The sequence below is a fragment of the Pyrus communis genome, chromosome 7 (genome assembly GCF_041283825.1).
Source record: "Pyrus communis isolate YQ-2024b chromosome 7, ASM4128382v1, whole genome shotgun sequence".
Classification (NCBI taxonomy): Eukaryota; Viridiplantae; Streptophyta; class Magnoliopsida; order Rosales; family Rosaceae; genus Pyrus; species Pyrus communis.
This window is the reverse complement of record NC_142571.1, coordinates 27,443,666-27,461,954: the sequence shown is the minus strand read 5'-3', so window position 1 is coordinate 27,461,954 and position 18,289 is coordinate 27,443,666. Positions and strand designations below refer to the sequence as shown.

The window sequence follows — 18,289 nt, the reverse complement described above, 5'->3', positions numbered from 1 at the left end:
TCTTGCTCCAAATCTATCTGTCTTTTCTTCTTTCTCCTTTTTTTTTTTTTTTTTTTTTTTTTTTTTTTTTTTTTTTTTTTTTTTTACTTTTTCATCTCTCGTCCAATCCATTCTCTTCATTCTCTTAGTTCTTTCTCTCTCCTCTTCCTCTCTATCTCCTCCAATCCTCTTACTTCTTTTCTTTCCTCCAATCATCTCTTACTTTCTTTCCTCCTCTCTCATCTTTTTCTCTCGACCCCTCTTTTTGGATCTTTTTATCCAGTTTAAGTTGTAAGATTTAAAATTTTTAAATCGCATACCAAACAAGTTTTTGAGTTTTCAAGAAAATTGTTTTCAAGAAAAATTCTTAAGAAATGTTTTGAGAAATTATAAAAAAATTCAAATAGGATACTAAACAAGCCCTAATTTTAAAATTTTTTTTTTTATAAAATAATTTCTAAACACATTAAAATTGCTAATTTTATCTTACCATTAGTATATGCCCACAAACAAAGTGTGTGTGAACTTTTTTACTTTTATTTTTAAAATTGAAGGAAAAATGAAGAAAGTGAGAGTGGGGAAAGAGGGAGAGAGTTTTTTTTTTTTTTTTTTTCCATTTTTTAAATTAGAGATGATAAAATTAGTGAGGCTTAAAAAAAATTGTTTTGTGAAATTAGAAAGACAAAGGTGTCTTTTCACGCCCTTGTGGTTGACAAAAGAGAAGGTTCATTAATATGTAGTTTGTATTAGCCTCTTGCGGCGTGTGGCAATTGGTTTTTTTTAATATTTTATTTTTTTAATTTTACTTATTTTAGATATTATTTTTTTTACTACAATATATTTTAAAAATTAATGAACGTAACAACTCACAATCCCACTATTTTTTGCCTTCTCCTTTGGAATACATAGATTATATTCAAAATTACTTTATCTATTTTTTTGTCACCTTAAGTCACATGATACTATTTAGTACTACAGTCTAATGATATTCCTCTTCACTTGTAAGTGAGAGGTCTTAGGTTTGATTCTTGTCAAATGTGAGTTTGAACCATATTATTGCTAATCTATTATAAGACTTAGCCTAGTCTCCCACCCCTTACTGTAGTTAATATTGCTTGTTAAAAAACAAAAAATCATAGGACATTTTAGTGGGTAATATCGTCATTTTCTCATCTACAAGCCTTTAACATTGCATAAAAGTTACGAATCTAACATTTAATTTACACTCCAAATTTAATTCCGTTCACTATTTCTTTTGAAAAAAAAAAAGGACCTTAAACTTATGTAAAACTATTAATCTTTCAAAGTGTGTCACATGCAAATCAAGTGACTTAAATTAATGAAAAATTGAATAGAGTAGATTCGTATCTTTTCAAGAATGTAATTAACAAATTTTTATTCATTTAAAGACTGATTTTTTCGAAGAAAAAAAACCTAATTTGCATTTCAGTGATAATTGGGAAAAAAAAAATTTCAGTTCACCCTAATAATTTTATCATGCTTCTCCACGTAATGTCTTTGTGTCACATCCCGGCCCGAGGCGGATCACTTCCTGGGCCCGCTCCACCACCGTAGCACGATATTGTCCGCATTGGGCTTGCCATTCCCTCACGGTTTTGTCTTTGGGAACTCACGAACAACTTCCCAGTGCGTCACCCATCATGGGATTGCTCTAGCCCCCTTCTCGCTTAACTTCGGAGTTCCTACATAACCCGAAGCCAGTGAGCTCCCAAAAGACCTCGTGCTAGGTAGGGATGGAAATATACATATAAGGATCACTCCCCTGGACGATGTGGGATGTCACACTTTGTTAGCTTACTCTATTTGAATATTGAGTCTCTGTCTTTTCTTCTTTGCACACTTTTATTTGTTTTGTCTTTTAAAATTTCCTTGAACTTTTTAATTCAAATGTTAAAAATGCGTGTAAGGCGAAAACAATTGGAGGTATAGAAACCAGTTTTCTAGTTTATTTATTTATTTATTTTCTTAAAAGCGATTTCTCTCGTTTACCATTGTTCATTAAGTCGATAATAAGTTTAATAATATTAAAAGTATAAAAAAATATGATAAAAGTAACATTTTTGTAATATTAATGCTTTTTGAGGTTTCGGACTAGAACTGAAGTCAGCGACCAGAAGATTGAAGAAAAGACGTGCGTCGACGATGCTGGCGGTGAGGACGGGAAGGAGAGTTGCCGTTGACGGTGGTGGGTGGTTGTAGGCCTTAGCTGGGTTGGAATCGGTCGATGGTGTTTTGTTCCATGGCTACAGAAAAAATTAATCAGAAGGCTTGAACGGACGACTCATATTCTTCTTCTTCTCTGAGTTGCAATAGAGAGGAAAAGTGGGTTAGGGTTGTGAAACAGAAGGAGCAGTTGCATGCAGCCGAAGCATGGAAGGGGGGAAGTAGGGAAAGCGAGAAACTTAGTTTAAGGGCTAGTTTTGACGTACTTTTAAAATAATTAAAAACGTTTTTTAATTACGAAAATATTTGAAGGTTTTTTTTAAGAGAAACTAATGAAAAAGGTTTAAAAATTTTGAGTTTTAACAATAACGATAAAATAAAGGATAAAATGAATAGTATCAGAATTGACTTTTTAATGTAAAAATATAGTTTTTCATTCAAATAAACAGTACTTAAAACTTTTCGTTAAAGTTTTTTTTTTATTATTATTAAAGCTTGATTTTAAAAACATTTTAATCATTTTAAAAATATTTTCAAACGAACTGTAACTGCTAAACGGTTGATTGGTCTCTTTACCAGTGGCTAGGTGTCCAAAGATTAAAGGTTGATTTGACAAATATTCGATATTGAAGGCTCTGTTTGATTTAAAATCATATTTCTCAGTTAAAACGTCAAATTAATATTATAATTAAAAAGGAAGGTGTTTTAGTGGGGCCCAGAGGATCCAAGGCGGGACACGTACGGCAGGAGTTTGGCGGGGAAAAGCGCGTGACGACACTTGTGTCGAGTAGGAGCTGACATGGCCACGTTGTGGAGCGGGGCCCACCAAGTAAGTGCTGGACGTGTCGTCGCTTTCAGCACCAAGTTGGTGGTCGTCGGTGGCGGTGTTGACGATAAAACCCAAAAGAGGGTTGGTCCCACGTGGCGATGAGAGGGAGGGATCGGGACCCATGTGTCTTTGTCGCCACACGATGGAACTGCGTGGCAGCTGATGGACCCAGTGCGTGGGAAAGACGTGGGTGATGTCCGTGGCAAAAACGACACAGCCTTGACGCGCATCTCCATGTGCGTTAGAGAAGGAGAGAAAAATGTGCCCTTTTTGCGCTTTAAACGGCCGTAGGTTTTGCCTATTTCCATCGACTTAGTACCACTTGATTGGCCTGTAGTCTGTGGGCAAGAAATAATCCATATTATTCTCTCTTTAATTGCAGGTTAAATAAATCATTCAGTACTATGGTCTAGCGATATTTCTCTTAACTTGAATGTGAAAGGTCTTACGTTCCAATCTCGTAGATGACAAATTCTATACCAAATTAAGCTGCCCATTATGTGGCTTTGCCGAACTTTCCCTCCTCTTAGTGTAAAAATATCAATGTACTAAAAAATTTAAGATTGAATGAAAAAGAAAATATGTCCTTGTAAATGCCATTTTATTACTAAAAGAAGTATGTATGAACAAGTCTATAAGTCACGTTATTAGCTTAGTTAAGGGTACAAACTAAAAGATTTGATGAAAGAACATTCGAGCGTCAACTATTAATCTCAACGAATGAGTAATGATATTTATCTATCGGCTTAGCGGAATGGAAAAACCATTAAATGTAGTTAGCTCAAAATAGCAAGTTTTAATTTTAAAACTCTTTTAGAATGTGAATATCTAACGTAAAATTAATTGGTTAAAAAAGACAAATTATTTAAACAACTGACAACTCTCAACATATTAAAAATAGTTAGCTCATCCTTTTGAGATGTTATTTTGGTAGTTTTTATTCCATATTAATTACTAAAAAAATTGATAGAAAAATTGTACATTTGCTCAAGAAAATGGTATGGACTATGGAGTCCAAGGAAAATAAATTTATAATGTTTTAATCACATATGAACTACAATATAGCAAAGCATCAGAAAACATTAACTACAGTCGTCTAACTACGATAGTTCTTGCAACAAGTGAACCCCAATAAAACGAGTAAAACCAATACGTTTTCGACAACCTTGTGAGAATTGACAAACGCTTATGAACGACATGATTGACTCATCTGAACAATCTTTCTCTCAACCATATGGTAGTCTCATCTCCTAAAATTTCACCAATTTTCCGCACAGAAAAGAAACAAGACCTGAGATGTAGAGATCCAGGGATGATATCAAAACTGAAATATGAATCCAAGAAGAACTTGGGCACACGTGTGGGGCGATCCGGCGGGGTCCCTGTCCGAGCTGCCGACATATATGCCGCTTATTTTAACGAGTCAAAGACAGGGACAGGTGAAACCAAAAAGGGAAAAAGGAAATTACTTATTACGAGGTAGATCGCCGGAAAATGGAAAACAGTTCGTGGGAAAAAATCGAGAGAGTAGGCTTTTGGAGGGGTTTGACGGTATGTGATTAGGTAGTTTTATGTTTGAATTAGGGCATGGTAGGGCCCAAGTGGCAGTTGGGGTACTTGCCTTCTCAGCCAAGCAAAGACGGAATCTTATTTTCAACGCCGTGCGGTGCGGTTGCGATGTTAAAAGTCTGACTCCAGATCATATATATATTTTCTTATCTATTTGCTGTTTTATAAGCATGCACGATCATTTTTCTACAGCCACAAAAATTAAAATTTGTTTCATTGACGATATTTTTACTTATTATTTTGTAGTTAGTCACTACACATATCTTAACATTTATACTTATTTAATAATAATAAATATGATAGTAAGTATCATCATCACTTGAGAAGAGTGAGCAACGATATTCCCTCTTGAGGAGTCTGTTTTTAAATTTTTGTTTCTAAAATAAAACCTGAGTCGTTAGATTAAAATGTACTTTTCCTTGGTGCATGAATGTTGTTTATTTGTTACAAAGAGCTTGAATAATTTATAGTTTCTCTGTGTATCAAGGACAAAAGCTGGTATGTCTTGTCATTATATAAGTCGTACAGAGAATATATTTTGGATAGTTCTATTCAAACTATTTTTTACCTCTTACATATTTTTGTTAATTTTTATTTATTGATCTTCTTCATCATTCGATTCGACAATTAAAAATTAAAAGAAATGTCTAAAAAGTAAAAATGAATGTATAAATAATACCAGCCTATATTTTTTAGTGCCACTTTACTTGCATTATTGCACATATTTTACCCACCTTGTTTTCTGGTTCACTAAAACAATCTCTTGTGACACTGCATTTTCTTATACATTTGCGCAGAAACAGAAAAGTTATGTGATTTTTATGTGAATCACACGGTAGATAATTTTGTAATCATTATCGTGAGATTGCCTAGAAAATGGTTAAAGGTTGAAAGAGTGCTAATCACAGAATCAATGAAAACGTGTTGGCATCGCCCTTGACAAAAGGGAAACCCTAATACTAAACAATAACAAAAATCAACAAATCCATTAGAAAGTCACTAATTAAAAATGTATTGCGTGACTTAATAGAATTTTACAGCATTTTTCAAAAGTATATACATATTAGGTCCGACTGCATACTATAGTCTATAGCACATGCACTTTTATAACACTAAAAGGTCAGATGAAAAAGTCCCGTTGAATATCACCCTGCAGAGCCTCCAGCTACCTGTAATTTTCGGTGGATTTAAAGTAAAAAGGGTCATGTAACGTTATTATTTTATTTAAATTATAATACATGAATTTATTTTTTATCAATATATTTTTATAAGTGTGATATATCAATTACGTTGTTGATTTATAATAATAACAATGTTAAATACACCACATCAGCGGTGGATTTAGGATTTAAACCGTGGGGATCCCAATATTAAAGGTCAAAGTTTTTAAGATAGAAACACAACACAAAGCGCGCAAACAAATTTTAGTTTATTTACGAAGTCATTTCATTGAACACTTGGTAGGCTTATTGTTGTCATCCAAAGCATGTTGTGCAAACATCAACATATATCGACATTTGTTGAAACAATCTGATAAGTGCTATAGAGAGCATTTGTTGAGTTTTGTCAACGCAACATGCCGAGTGCTACCTAAATATGTCTTGCAAAGATCACATCAAACACTTGGTAAGCCAAAAGGTACTCATACCATACATTCAGAAAGTCCTTGGAGAACCTTCACATTATTGTTTACCAACCTTCAGGTGGTCCTAAGTCCCAATATACATCCGACCTTGCACCACGTGACTTTGTATTCTAAAAATTTTTCCCCAACTATCACCTAACTATATGTTTGTATCTAATTTTTAATTAGTGGGCGGTTAATTATAATAATGCATAGTTTTCTTTCTATACTCCCAAGTAATTGCGTTTGTTTGACTTGAACCTAGTTGTTTATATACTTTAATACTTGTATATGCAGCAAGCAATTGTTGAATCTGAATCTGCTAATTATAGTTTAATTAAGGTAATTAAAATGTAATTAAAGATGATCACTTCCGTCGGGCAATGACTCAGTGACACGACTTGTGATGGGGAGCTAATTTGTTCTAATTCACAAAAAACAAAACTACTTGTCTCAAAGTCTGCTGACAATAATAAGTGCACGTACCAAAATAAAGATATTGTTTACTCTGTCAACATACATTGCAGTTCTTTTTTTTTTTTTTTTTTTTGCCAGATTGGTTGAATGAATAATTTTGATTTTTGAACGTATATTCCTTTCATATATGTGTGCGTGTAAATTTGACCTAAACAATATCGAAGCCTGGATTTTTTACCGACGGCAAATAGATCGAGGTCAAAACTGCGACAGTAGTATTAATTTTGGTTGCAAATTCCAGCATGGGTTGCTGGATTTTTCTGCAGGAACGAGATGCTGTGAAATGTGAATAAAATAGAGGCTAGGTTTTCAGGAATTCAAACTAAAGATATTAAAAGGTTGTGCTGTATTGCCATGAGAGAAGTTTTGCTACCGACACTACGGTTAAATTAGGAGAAAGATTTCTATAACACGGTTACACTGCTAGCACGGCGTCTTATTCTGTAAAAGTTGTTCTTCTAAATTAGACCTCGGAAGGTTTGAGGGTTTATGAACTGAGTCTTCTTATAGTGGTCTTTGATTAGTTTTGCAATTTGATAAGCTGGGAGGTCTCCGCCTAGGTTTTTTTTTTTTTTTTTTTTTGGGTCAAAGCTCAGCCTAGGTTGATAGTTGCTTAGTTGTTTCGCCTTTTGTCACCGTATAACCGGAGAAAAATTAATGGTTGAAGATAATGAGTTTGAACTTAAACATTATTCGTCTAGAAAAAAGAACTTCAAGCATTGTTTTTTGAGCGGAGATGCATCGATAAATCCAGTGGCGGAGCTAATATAGGGTTATTTGTTGTCCATAACACAAACATGCAACTTTCAAAACTCCATGTATATTTGCATGTGTATTATATTTGACCCTATAAACAACTAAGACAAATCAAATTATAACCTCCTTCTCCTACTTCTTCTATTTTTTTGTATTATGCTCTCCTACTTCTTCTTCCATTTTTTTGTATTATGCTTGTCTTCCTTTTCTTTCTTCTTGTGTGCAACTCTATTGTGCCACCAAATAGTCGATGAAATGCCTCAGTTGAAAAACCTTGATAGACTTCAACATTACTCCATCGTTTCCTATAATAATTGTTGACAAGCCCATATTATATAGTAATTGTTGGCATAAGCCTTCGGCATATGTTGGCAAAAATCGACCCATTATTTAAAGTTTTTTTTTTGGTCAAAATCATGATCCATTATTTAAAAATCTTGGCTCCTCCACTGAATAAACTGGGTTTATACCTTGATCATATCATTTAGTAGAATAATAATGTTAACAATTACGGCAATTTTAGATTTGACATGAAGTTAAATAGATTTGATTTCTTTCTTCTCCCCTAAGCATCATAAATGTTAATACATTTACATGTTGTAATTAAGTAGGTTTTTCTTCAACATAAACCCTGAACCCTAGAACTTTTGCAACCTTTCTTCTATTCACTAACACAATTTCTTAGCCATGTCTGAAACTGAAAGCCCAGACATCAAGAATACCGGGGGTGGCGTGCTGCTATTTCTGTTCTTGTTGTTTGCTGCTATGTTTGCTCTTGTAATGAGCAGAAGGCATTCGGAGTCGTACAAAGTCCCTGAATTCTCCATCGGCGGCGCTTACCTTAACCAATTCAATTGCACCAAAGTCAACCATACCATCTCCTACAACCTCACCCTCAACATAACCCTCTCAAACCCTAACAAAATAATCTACTTTGAGTTGAGTGACATCCACGTCACTGCACGCTATCAAAATAATAGGTTTGGTCCTGTTACTCTGATGAATAGTTCGACGACACCGTTTCTCCAAGGCCCTAAGAATACAACGATTTTTCTTCTTTTTTTTTTGGTACAACGGAGGGCAAAGCCCGGCAACAAAACAAAAAAATCAAGCAAGAACAGCCCTAGGAAGGGCCCTGCCAATAGAATCAGAAACTAGAACATTACTAGCAGTGGTAGGAGGAGAAACAAAAACATGAAGGCCTAGGGATAGCCCATGACCTAAGTCAGCCATGTGATCAGCTGAGGCATTCATTTCTCTATATATATGAGTGACTTCACATCTCCAATTTTTTCCGATGGTTTCTTTGCAGTCAATAATGAGATTGTAGAGAGGGTGCGAATCCAGAATAGGTTTTTGGATCAAAATAACAGCATCCCATGAATCACATTCAAGGATCACATCCCTGCATCCCTCATCCCAAGCTATAGAAAGGCCCATGAAAACACCCCAAAGCTCAACTTCCATGATGGTTCCTCTGCCCAAATTAGCAGCAAATCCCTTAATCCAATCCCCTTCAGAATTGCGAATCAAACCTCCAGCACTTATGTGCCTAAATGGGTCATTACAACTCCCATCTGTATTGATTTTATATCTACCAATTGGCGGGTGGATCCAATGGATTGAGATGATTTGTCTAGGAGGCTTACTAGAAGAACACTTGTTGGCATCATACCAATCCCTTGCAAATTGAAAAATGAACTTCTGGGGTGAGACAGGCGGTTGTTGACCATCGTTGAAGACAAGATTGTTCCTCCCTTTCCAGCAATACCAGAGAGTTGAAGCAAAGATAAGGTTCCAAGGTAAACCATGTATGGTAGAACAATGTGTCCTAAGGTTTATGGCCATCCAACTCTGGAAATCAAGAGCAAAGGAATGGGCAACTTCAGGAGAGATTCCAACACCATTCCAAAAGAAAGGGGACTGCCTACAAGACCTGAAAATATGATCCATTGACTCCTCAATATTAGGGCAGATTGGACAACACGGGTTGTTAGTAAACCCTCTTCTAGCTCTCTGCACATTGGTGAGAATTTTCCCATGACCAATAGTCCAAAGAAAAGTCACTAATTTGGGTGGGAGCTTGAGTTTCCAAATGAAATTCCATTTCCAAGGAATGATATCATCATCGCCAAAGAGAGAGAGATAAGCAGTTTTCACGGAGAAGGTTCCAGAATTGGTGAGGCTCCAAATTACCTTATCTTCCCTATGATTCGCAATTCCAACATGTAAACTGAAAATATGTTCCACAATATCAGGGGGAAGGCAGGAATATAACAATTCTACATTCCAACCATCATCAGTAAGGAAATCATCAACAGACCATTCAAGCATGTCAGCTGAAAGAGGGATGGTAGCAAAATTTTCGAGTACTCCACTCTCAAGCCAGTTGTCTTTCCAAAAATGGATTTGGCTTCCAGATCCGACTCTCCATCTTATACCATTAGGAAGGATTTGGGCACCAAAGAGGATTCCACGCCAAGTATGAGAACAATTAGTGAACTTAGCAGAGCAAGCACCCACCATGTCGTAGTGTTTGAGATATTTTCCCTTCAAAACTTGTGCCCAGAGGCCCGGGTCTCTTTGCATAAGTTTCCAACCAGTTTTAGCAAGGAGGGCTTGGTTCATAGCATGGGTATCTTTCAAGCCTAAGCCACCCATAAATTTAGGCGTGGATACTGTCTCCCACTTAACAAGGTGAACCTTGGAATTATCCTCAGTGTGACCCCATAAGAAATTCCTGTTCAACTTATCAATTTTATCACATATGGAAACTGGGAGACGAGTAGATTGCATTGAGTATATTGGAATAGCTGAGGCAACTGATTGTAGGTAAACAAGCCTACCTGCCATAAAGAGAGTATTGCTCTTCCAAGCAGAAAGTCGACGTTGAACTTTTTCCACAATGTTTCCATACGTCTCTTTATTGACTCTAGAATGCAGTAACGGAACACCCAAGTAGTGACCTAAATCAGAAGTGATAGGAGAACCACAGATGTTGGCAATTTCAATAGCCTTACTTCGAGAGATATTAGGAGAGCAGTAGATACATGATTTATCAAAATTCACCTGCTGACCAGACACGGCACAAAAAATATCAAGGCAATCCTTCAATAATCTGGCTTGAGTTGAGGAGGCTTCCGCAAACAAAATAAGATCATCCGCAAAAAAGAGATGAGAGACAGGAGGCCCATAGCTAGATAGCTTAACTGGCTTCCATTTCTTAGTAGTGATGCATCCATTAATGATGTGAGATAGTTTTTCCATGCAAAGCACAAATAAATAGGGAGAAAGGGGATCTCCTTGTCTGATTCCACATTGTGGGGAGAAAGAATCAGTGAGCTCACCATTAACAATGGCTTGGTAATTGACTGTAGTAACGCATTGCATGATGAGTTCCAAAATTTTCCCTCTTAGCCCAATCTCCCAAAGAACATCTCTAATAAAACTCCACTGAAGACGATCATAAGCTTTGGAAAAGTCAATTTTCCAAGCAATGAACCCTTTTTTACCTTTGGTGTTTCTGTACTTATGGAGGATTTCTTGAGCAACAATGACATTATCAATAATTTGCCTACCCGGGACGAAGCTCACTTGAGTAGGGCTAACAAGTTTATGGAGAAGCGGTCTCAATTTACCCACCAAAATTTTGGAGATGACCTTGTAAAGCGTAGAACACAGACTAATAGGCCTCAACTGTGTCATGCTTGTAGGGTTATCAACCTTAGGAATCAACGAGATGAAGGTGTTATTAATGTTATCAGGGAGTTGAGTTGTATTGAAACATACCTTAACCATATCACAAACATCCTTGCCACAAAGATGCCAAAATTTTTGATAGAATCTAGCAGGGATACCATCAGGTCCAGGGGCCTTGAGCCCACCAATAGCAAACATACAAGCTTTAATCTCATCATCTGTTACTTCCCTATTTAGGACGAATAAATCTTCACCAATAAGACAAGGGAAAAGGTGAGGCAAGTTCTCCATAGTTGCCGTCGTTATTCGAAAGGAGAAAAGATCTTTGAAATAGTTGACAACAATCGACTTTAAAGTCTCTTTATCCTCTGTCCAAACTCCTTCAGAATTATTAAGGCCTTCAAGTTTATTTTTCCTTCTTCGCACCACCGCAGAGAGATGGAAGAACTTGGTATTTTTATCTCCCTCCCTAAGCCAAGTATTTCTTGATTTTTGAAGCCAAAAGAGTTCTTCTTGCTCAAGGATAGTACTATACTCAGTGGTGAGCTGTTTTTCTAAGTCAAACAGATACGGCACATGACAAATGCAAAGAGCCTTTTGGATTCCGCATATACGAGCTAAAAGCCTTCTTTTCTTTTGAAAAATACATCCAAAGACATTGTGGTTCCAACTTTGCAGCTCAGAAGAGAGAAAGATAGTTTTGCAACTAGCATCACCTTGAGCACTACTCCAAATATCATTAACAAAAGGTTCAAAATCCGGGTGAAGCATCCACATAGCTTGGAATCTGAAAGCTTTCAAATCAGGGTTAGGAATATGTTTGGAATGAAGGCCAATAAGTAAGGGGCAATGATCAGATTTCACTTTGGCAAGATGCCTAACATATGCCTCAGAGAATAGGTGTCTCCAAGCTATGTTGCAAAGGCCTCTATCAAGTCTTTCCCAGACGATTTCACCATGCTCATTTTTCTTGCTCCAAGTAAATTTAGCACCAATGAACCCAAGGTCCACCAAGCAATTCCTAGAGCTCCAATTACCAAGACCACTATTTTTATTAACAGGCCTACCCCCCTTTTTCTCTGAACTATGAATCAATTCATTGAAATCACCTGCAATAAGCCAAGGCATGTTAGAAGCTGCAGAAACACCATCAAGATAAGGCCATAAGTGGCTCCTCACCCGGGGGCAAGGAGAGGCATAAACCACCGTTAGCATCCACTGAATCTGGCCATCCATTACAACAGCAGTGATTGTTTGGGAGGAGCAAGCCACAACAGTCAGTTTCACAACCTCATTATTCCATAAAAGCCAAACACCACCAGAGAAACCATTGGCATCAACAACATAATAATTTGAAAAACCCAAACCTTTTATGACTTCAATTGCCCTCTCACCACTGATCCTGGGTTCCAAGATAGCAAAAATGTTCACTTTGTTCAATCTGACTAGATCTTTAGCAGTAACGGAGAAAGCTTTCCCTCCAGCACCTCTTACATTCCAGACCATAATCATCACAAAATCAGTAAGGATATGGAATACCTGAGGAATGGACCCAATCAAATTAAGGATATTGGCGCCTCTACCAGAGTAGAGGTGGCACCCACCACACCAGTTTGAACATCAATCATGGCTTCTTGAAGCCTATCTTTCTCTACAGACACAAAGCCATCATTAACATGTCTTCCATTCTCCAGCAAATTCCCAACCGACATATCCGTATCATTTTTATCAATATCCGGCGGTTCATGCCCATAAATTTGGGTACTTTTGTCTGCTGCGTCATTGACAACTTGAGGATCAGCAACATTAAAGTTAAAGCTCCCCAACTCACTTTCTTGAATGTCCATGCCACTAACTTGGACGCCGTTGGAAGAATTTGTGGCAATCTTAGACTTGGCATTGGTTTTCCTCAGAGAGGATTTTGACTGTGGGGACGAGGTGTTTCCAAGAATTAATTTGCCACTAGCCGCCCCCATACTAAAACCACTAGAGCCTCCCTTCTCCTTGTTAGAGATGCCCCCTAAAGCCTTCCTGGGTCTGCCTCTGTTTTGTTTCTTCTTTTCAAATCCCATGGTATTCTCCATTGTATGTTCATTGCCATGTACAGACTTAGCTTTATCAATAGTATTCGGATCAACATCCTCTACATGTAGAGGACAGAATCTTGAGCCAGAATTACTCAACTTCCTGGCATTTTGGCCCAACTCATAATTGTTGGTTGGCTTGGCCCAACGATTATATGTCACAATACTCCAGGGCCCAATCAAGGGAGAATCATGAATCTTCATATCCTTCCCAGCCTCAGTAGAGCAACTCTTATCTGATTTACCACCATTTGAACTCATAGCTTGGTCTTGGACTGACCCCTCATCCATAGGTTGGATGGTCTCTGCATCTGGAACAGGAGTTGTAGATTGTTTCCTAATCAAAGAAGGGCACTGTTCACGACGATGACCATAGCAACCACAGTTGAAGCAAACAAGGTGCAGACCCTCATACTCCACAACATACCAACAGTTTTCAACTTTGACATTAGCAATTAGGGACTTTGTTAAGTCCAATTCAGCACAGACTCTGGCATATTTACCTCTAACTTGGGAGGCAATGTGCGCATCAACACGAAGAGTTGTGCCAATGAGGTCCCCAATTCTTTTCATGGCTTCCGGATTGTACCACTCAACGTGAAGCCCAACAATTCTCACCCAGACAGCCATACGGTTGATCGACTCACTATGAGGGTCAAACCCAGCTCTCCATTTTTGCATAACCAAATATTGTCCTGCAATAATCCAAGGTCCTCCGCACAAAATATTATTCATATCACTTTCTAGAACAAATTTCACAATAAAGAAGTTATTTTCCAAATCAATTAGCGAGAAACGCCCTTGGAGCGTGCTCCACCGTTGTTGCAAACGGCCAAGGACAAAATTGTGAGTATGAGACTTACCCATGATCTTGATAATAATGGCATTTCGCCATGGACGAAGAAGTCGAGCTTTGACTGAATCAGTGAACTTTATGCAAGGTCCACGTGTTTCCTCATAGGTTTCAAAATCCCCATCTCCAATTTTAAAATGGTTAGTCTCCTCACCTGGAATCCCTTCAATCCGTGGGTTAGCATCTACAAGACCCATCAATTTGGCCTTGAAGTCCATTTTTGGAAGTGGTTCCAGAGGAGATTTGGTCGCAGGATCCATCATGGACACCTCTCTCTCAAGCTGGTTGTCGGTACGAATTCGTTTCATACCAACCGGTTCATGTTTTTCTCTGCTTCCCGGTAGACCAGGAGCAGAAAAAATAAAATTAGGGCCAAGATTCGCCACCGCAGAAGGCACTCACGAGAAAGGATTTTCCAAGCAATGAACCCTCCTCAAAGTCTAACTTTGAAAAACGGATCTCTCTCTCCCTACGACCTCTCTGTAACTTCACAGTTGGATCACTCTTCCAACTCCGAGTCCTCCTCCGATCTCCCACAATGTCCACCACCACCGAACAACTGCACGTCCAGAACGGGATCGTACCAGATCCGACAATAAATCCCAAACCCGAATCCGAATCAGATCCTGAACTCGAATCTGAGCCAGCACCAACGTCGGAGCCCGAGATGCAACTGGAACCGGTGCCTGAACCGGAAGCTAAAACCGAACCAGTGCCGGAGGCCGAAGCTAGACCGGAACCTCTACCCGAACACGAACCGGTGGTGGCCGATGCCGCGGATCCGAAGGTGAACGAAGTGTCATCGATTATCTCGGAGACCGCGAAATTGAGAACCGGACGGCGGAACCTAACCGGAGATCCACCGCCGCCGAGACGAGAGGGAATCAGAGACCGACAGAAAAAGAAGACCCAAAGAAGACCCTGGCAGACTTCAGCAAGATTTTCTACTTTTTACAACGATTTTTCAGAATGTAGTTGTTCAAGGGCACAGTAAGACTATGTTGTTTGATCGTTAACCTATGAATGCTGACCAAATTTACAATATTGGCGTCGAGATTGCTTTCCGAGAAAAGGTTGGAAGAATGTGTGGCGAGGTCATCTGCAATCTAAAGCTTCATTTGATGAGTTTTAATGGGACATCTTGGGATATGTACAACACTACAAAGTGCTCGGAAGTTTAATTTTTGTTTCTGCCTCAAGAAAGGCTGTGGATTCGACCTTAGCACTGTTCTCTTTTTATATTGTGAAGATAAATACCATTAAACTAATAGCTAGTTTGTAAAGTGCTCGAACGTTTGCCTCGTGTTAACTACAATTTTCAACTTTAATCTATTGAAATTGGTTTTTACTTGCCTAATTCTGACTCTTGAGACAATGCATATGAGTTTATGAGATTGTTTTCTTCATTAGATTTTGGGTCAAATTTGTAGGCCTAAACTTGGGCTTAACTCCATGCTTTGCCCAACCAACACAATGTGGAGTGCACATATTTTATTTCTTCTACAAAATTCAAACTTCCATCTTATTTCAAACCAAAACGACCAAATTCCATTGGATTTTTTCCAAATGAGGTGTTCTACTCTACATGTTTAACTTGGTCATGCATGTCAGTGCCCCAAAGGTCAGGAGAGAAACTCACATGATCACAGTCATCATTTTTCTTTTTTATCAAAGTCAGGATGATCCTCGCCAAATCCTTCAATCACATCCATTCATCGTATATCGTACGATCATAAATTTTTTTAATTTTTTTATTTAAAATTGAATATAAACAGTACCTAACAAAAACTAGTCGCACGATTTACGATGAATGAATGTGATTGGAGGATCCTCGAGATCCTCACTCTTATCAGAGGGTTCAACATTTTCGAGATTCTGTCAATTCCATCAAATAGGCGGAACTTTACTTACGTGGCAGGGGAACATATAGTAATCTCGTCCTTGTCGACAGTATGTATAGAAAACTATGTGTTGTAAGTAATTATATTTCATTAATCATATGAAGGTACAAATAATGCACAAGTCCAACTATACAAAGAGTTCCAATCTCTCCATAAATACTTCTAATATTATTGCGGATAATACTTAAGTACTCACTAGAGTTATTAGATAATTAAGGAACTTGAGCTCCATGATGACTTGGACTTGAAATATCTATGGACAATTCTTGGTATTATAAATGTTTCATCGAATATGTCTTTTCGGATAAAAACCCTAAGAATTGTACGTAGCCTATAAATCATAAAGTAAACCCCATCTCTTTTGTTGTGACCTTTCTTCCATTCACAAACATTTTCTTAGCCTTGCCTGCAACCAAAAGCTCAGACAGTGGGAATAACAGCAACGTCGGGCTGGCATTGCCAGTCCCGATGCTTGCTTGGAACAGAAGGAATTCAGAATCAGAGTTGTACAAACCCTCGAATTCTCCGTCAACGGTGCTTACCTTAACCAATTCAATTACAACGAGATCAACAACCTTGCCCTCAACATTACCCTCACAAACCCTAACAAGATGACCTACTATGAGTTGAGTGACATCCAAGTCATTGCATCCTATCAAAACGAAAATTTATGAGATTGTTTTTACACACAGCCTCATGAATTAAAATAATTGGGCCAAAGACACAGGCCTAACCTGGGCCTAATTCCATGGCCACTCTACACAATTCTTTGGAGTACACGTATTTTATTTATGTACAATTCAAGTCCCATATCGTTCCTCTTCGTTTGTAAGTGGAATGTCTTTAAATTTGACTCTTCTTGAATACGAGTTCGTGTACATAATGTGCTTTTGTATATCACCTAAGGATATGTTAAAAGCTCTGCCAAACATATTATTCAAGGCCGTTCACAAAACAAGAATTATCTAAGCACAATGCAGGAAAACAGACTTAACATTGCTAATGGAGATTATCATGCAGTTTTTAACTTAATACTCATGAGAAGAAGCAAATCCTTCAAATTCCTCAGCTAGGTTACATCTCTCTAGTAAGAGCTACAACAAGAAAACACCCTAAATGGCTATAGTGTCTAATTCACAAAAAACAAAACTACTTGTCTCAAAGTATGCTGACAATAATAAAGTGCACGTACTAAAATAAATATTTTGTGATATCATTTACTCTGTCAACATACATTGCGCAGTTCCTTTTCTTTTTTGCCAGATTGGTTGAATGAATAATTTTGATTTTTGAACGTATATTCCTTTCATATATGTGTGCGTGTAAATTTGACCTAAACAATATCGAAGCCTGGATTTTTGACCGACGGCAAATAGATCGAGGTCAAAACTGCGACAGTAGTATTAATTTTGGTTGCAAATTCCAGCATGGGTTGCTAGATTTTTCTGCAGGAACGAGATGCTGTGAAATGTGAATAAACCAGAGGCTAGGTTTTCAGGAATTCAAACTAAAGATATTAAAAGGTTGTGCTGTATTGCCATGAGAGAAGTTTTGCTACCGACACTACGGTTAAATTAGGAGAAAGAGTTCTATAACACGGTTACACAGCTAGCGTGTTTCATTTTGTAAAAGTTGCTCTTCTAAATTAGACCTGTTTGATGGTTTATATATGAACCGAGTCTTCTTATAGTGGTCTTTGATTAGTTTTGCCATTTAATAAGCTGGGAGGTCTCGGCCTAGGTTCTTTTTTTTTTTTTTTTTTTGGGTCAAAGCTCGGCCTAGGTTGATAGTTGCTTAGTTGTTTCGCCTTTTGTCACCGTGTAACCGGAGAAAAATAAATGGTTGAAGTCTTAAAGATTATGAGTTTGAACTTAAACATTATTTGTCTAGAAAAAAGAACTTCAAGCATTATTTTTTGAGCGGAGATGCATCAATAAATTTAGCGGCGGAGCCAATATAGGGTTATTTGTTGTCCCTAACACAAACATGCAACTTTAAAAACTCCATGTATATTTGCATGTGTATTATATTTGACCCTATAAACAGCTAAGGCAAATCAAATTATAACCTCCTTCTCCTACTTCTTCTTCTATTTTTTTGTATTATCCTTGTCTTCCTTTTCTTTCTTCATGTTTGCAACTCTATTGTGCCACCAAACTCTCGATGAAATGCCTTAATTGAAAAACCTTGAAAGACTTCAACATCACTCCATCGTTTCCTATAATTACCGTTGACAAGCCCATATCATATAGTAATTGTTGATATAAGCCTTCGGCATATGTTGGCAAGAATCGACAAGTTCCTACCAGGTGTCCCATGTAATGGTCTAATAAA

At 37.6% G+C, this 18,289-nt stretch overlaps 2 protein-coding genes across 2 annotated transcripts; both read right to left on the bottom strand.

The window, feature by feature from the left end:
- Nucleotides 1–8,525: 8,525 nt before the first annotated feature.
- On the bottom strand, nt 8,526–12,623 carry LOC137714548 (uncharacterized). Its single transcript, XM_068453742.2, has one exon. It carries the CDS (start codon nt 12,621–12,623, stop codon nt 8,526–8,528), a length of 4,098 nt encoding a protein of 1,365 aa, XP_068309843.2.
- Nucleotides 12,624–12,673: 50 nt separating this feature from the next.
- On the bottom strand, nt 12,674–14,582 carry LOC148695994 (uncharacterized). The gene has a single exon (XM_088697447.1). The coding sequence runs from the start codon at nt 14,360–14,362 to the stop codon at nt 12,674–12,676; it is 1,689 nt and encodes a 562-aa protein (XP_088553573.1). The 5' UTR covers nt 14,363–14,582.
- Nucleotides 14,583–18,289: the final 3,707 nt, after the last annotated feature.

Bases quoted from the DNA above. Each gene is read 5' to 3' on its own strand.
- LOC137714548 (XM_068453742.2), bottom strand. From the start codon at position 12,623: ATGGTCTGGAATGTAAGAGGTGCTGGAGGGAAAGCTTTCTCCGTTACT.
- LOC148695994 (XM_088697447.1), bottom strand. From the start codon at position 14,362: ATGAAACGAATTCGTACCGACAACCAGCTTGAGAGAGAGGTGTCCATG.